At 40.0% G+C, this 1,621-nt stretch overlaps 1 protein-coding gene across 1 annotated transcript in view; it reads left to right on the plus strand.

Moving 5' to 3' along the window:
• The first annotated feature begins 226 nt into the window (after positions 1-226).
• Positions 227-1,621, plus strand: part of cnga4 (cyclic nucleotide gated channel subunit alpha 4) — an 8,784-nt gene continuing 7,389 nt past the window's right edge. The window contains exons 1-3 of the mRNA XM_024138518.2: positions 227-343; positions 627-728; positions 949-1,055. Coding sequence (XP_023994286.2) covers positions 261-343; positions 627-728; positions 949-1,055 — 292 coding nt within the window. The 5' untranslated portion in view covers positions 227-260. The remainder of the gene's footprint in view (positions 344-626; positions 729-948; positions 1,056-1,621) is intronic.

Here is a 1,621-nt window from a genome sequence, read left to right on the forward strand (position 1 = left end):
GATTAACAGGTGTGCCGCTACTCAGGTAGGCTTGGCTTGTTGTCATGTTAACACAGCAATGATGCTATAACACCAGACAACAACAGAGTTGTGCGGGCAGCTTACACTTCTACTCCCTTATTACTACCAGGTACCTCTGCTGGACCATCAGGGTGAAGGTGAAGGGAACACCAGAGAGGCCCTATGACTGATGCAAAACCCCTGACGGATTAGATAAGGGCAGAATGAACCGATGGGCGAGGGTGTTCAGGTGGCATCGGATGCAGAAGGAGGACGATGAAGTAGAGGAGAAGAAAGAGGAGGGGAAAGATGAGAAGAAGCTTCTGGCAAAACCCAAAGTGAAGTAAGAGACTTGGGCAAAACATGACGGATACATGCTAGCATAGACACAATTGATTATTTAACAAGTTATAACAGTATAGATGCTTTCCCAGCTCTACATTGATGTTGATGAATGTTACTCCTTATTAATCTAATCACCTTTACTCAGTTTTTAACCTTTATGGTTATTGTTGACGTCATTATCTCACTTTGCTTTAGCAACAGTGGCTTTGCCATTCATGCTAATAAATCTGATCTGAAAGTGAATCATCCAAGATGTTTCTCTCTGTCCATCTCCTGATCAGATGGACGGAGTGGGTGGTTGACCCATCAGAGGAGTTTTATTATGGATGGCTCCAGGTCATGATCTTTCCCATCTTCTACAACTGGATCCTCATCATCTGTAGGTGGGTGTCTCAAATGTATAATAATAATAATAATAATAATATTTAATTTCCCCTTGGCTCAATATTCATTTTAGCATTGTAGTATAATTTCTACAGGTGCCGATGGTCAAAAAATCCACCTGAATAATAAATAGACCCTCACAGAAACCTGAAACATGTAAACCGATTGAAAATGTAATTTTGTAGATATTTGAAAATGGAATTTGACCTCATTTTCTAGGACATGCTTTAAGGACATAGAGGATGCATTCCTGACACTGTGGCTCACACTGGACTATTGCTCCGATCTCCTGTACGTGGCTGATACCATCATCAAATTTCGCACTGGTAAAGATGTCTTTTTTTTTTTTACATATAGGAACTGTGTGTGGTCTGCCAGTGGTGGGTTGGTGCCTCTTGCACTGAGATGCAGTGCCTTAGACCACTACGCCACTCGGGAGCCCCAATTTATCTGGGGAGCAGACAGACATTTGCTCCTTGATTAATCTTAATAATGACTTTGCACTGTCACAGATTTTGTATTTAGATCCTGTGTGACTTGTCTTACGATTGTATAACGTTTCCTATTCAGATATTTCAAATTGCTGTGATAATATAACTATGCTTTCATACATCTAGAATAATAGTTGCTGACTCATATCGACGCCACATCAAATCAAATCAAATCAAATCAAATTTTATTAGTCACATACACATGGTTAGCAGATGTTAATGCGAGTGTAGCGAAATGCTTGTGCTTCTAGTTCCGACAATGCAGTAATAACCAACAAGTAATCTAACCTAACAATTCCACAACTACTACCTTATACACACACACAAGTGTAAAGGGATAAAGAATATGTACATAAAGATATATGAATGAGTGGTGGTACAGAACGGCATGGCAAGATGCA

Source organism: Salvelinus sp. IW2-2015, unplaced genomic scaffold (assembly GCF_002910315.2).
Source record: "Salvelinus sp. IW2-2015 unplaced genomic scaffold, ASM291031v2 Un_scaffold1508, whole genome shotgun sequence".
Lineage (NCBI taxonomy): Eukaryota > Metazoa > Chordata > Actinopteri > Salmoniformes > Salmonidae > Salvelinus > Salvelinus sp. IW2-2015.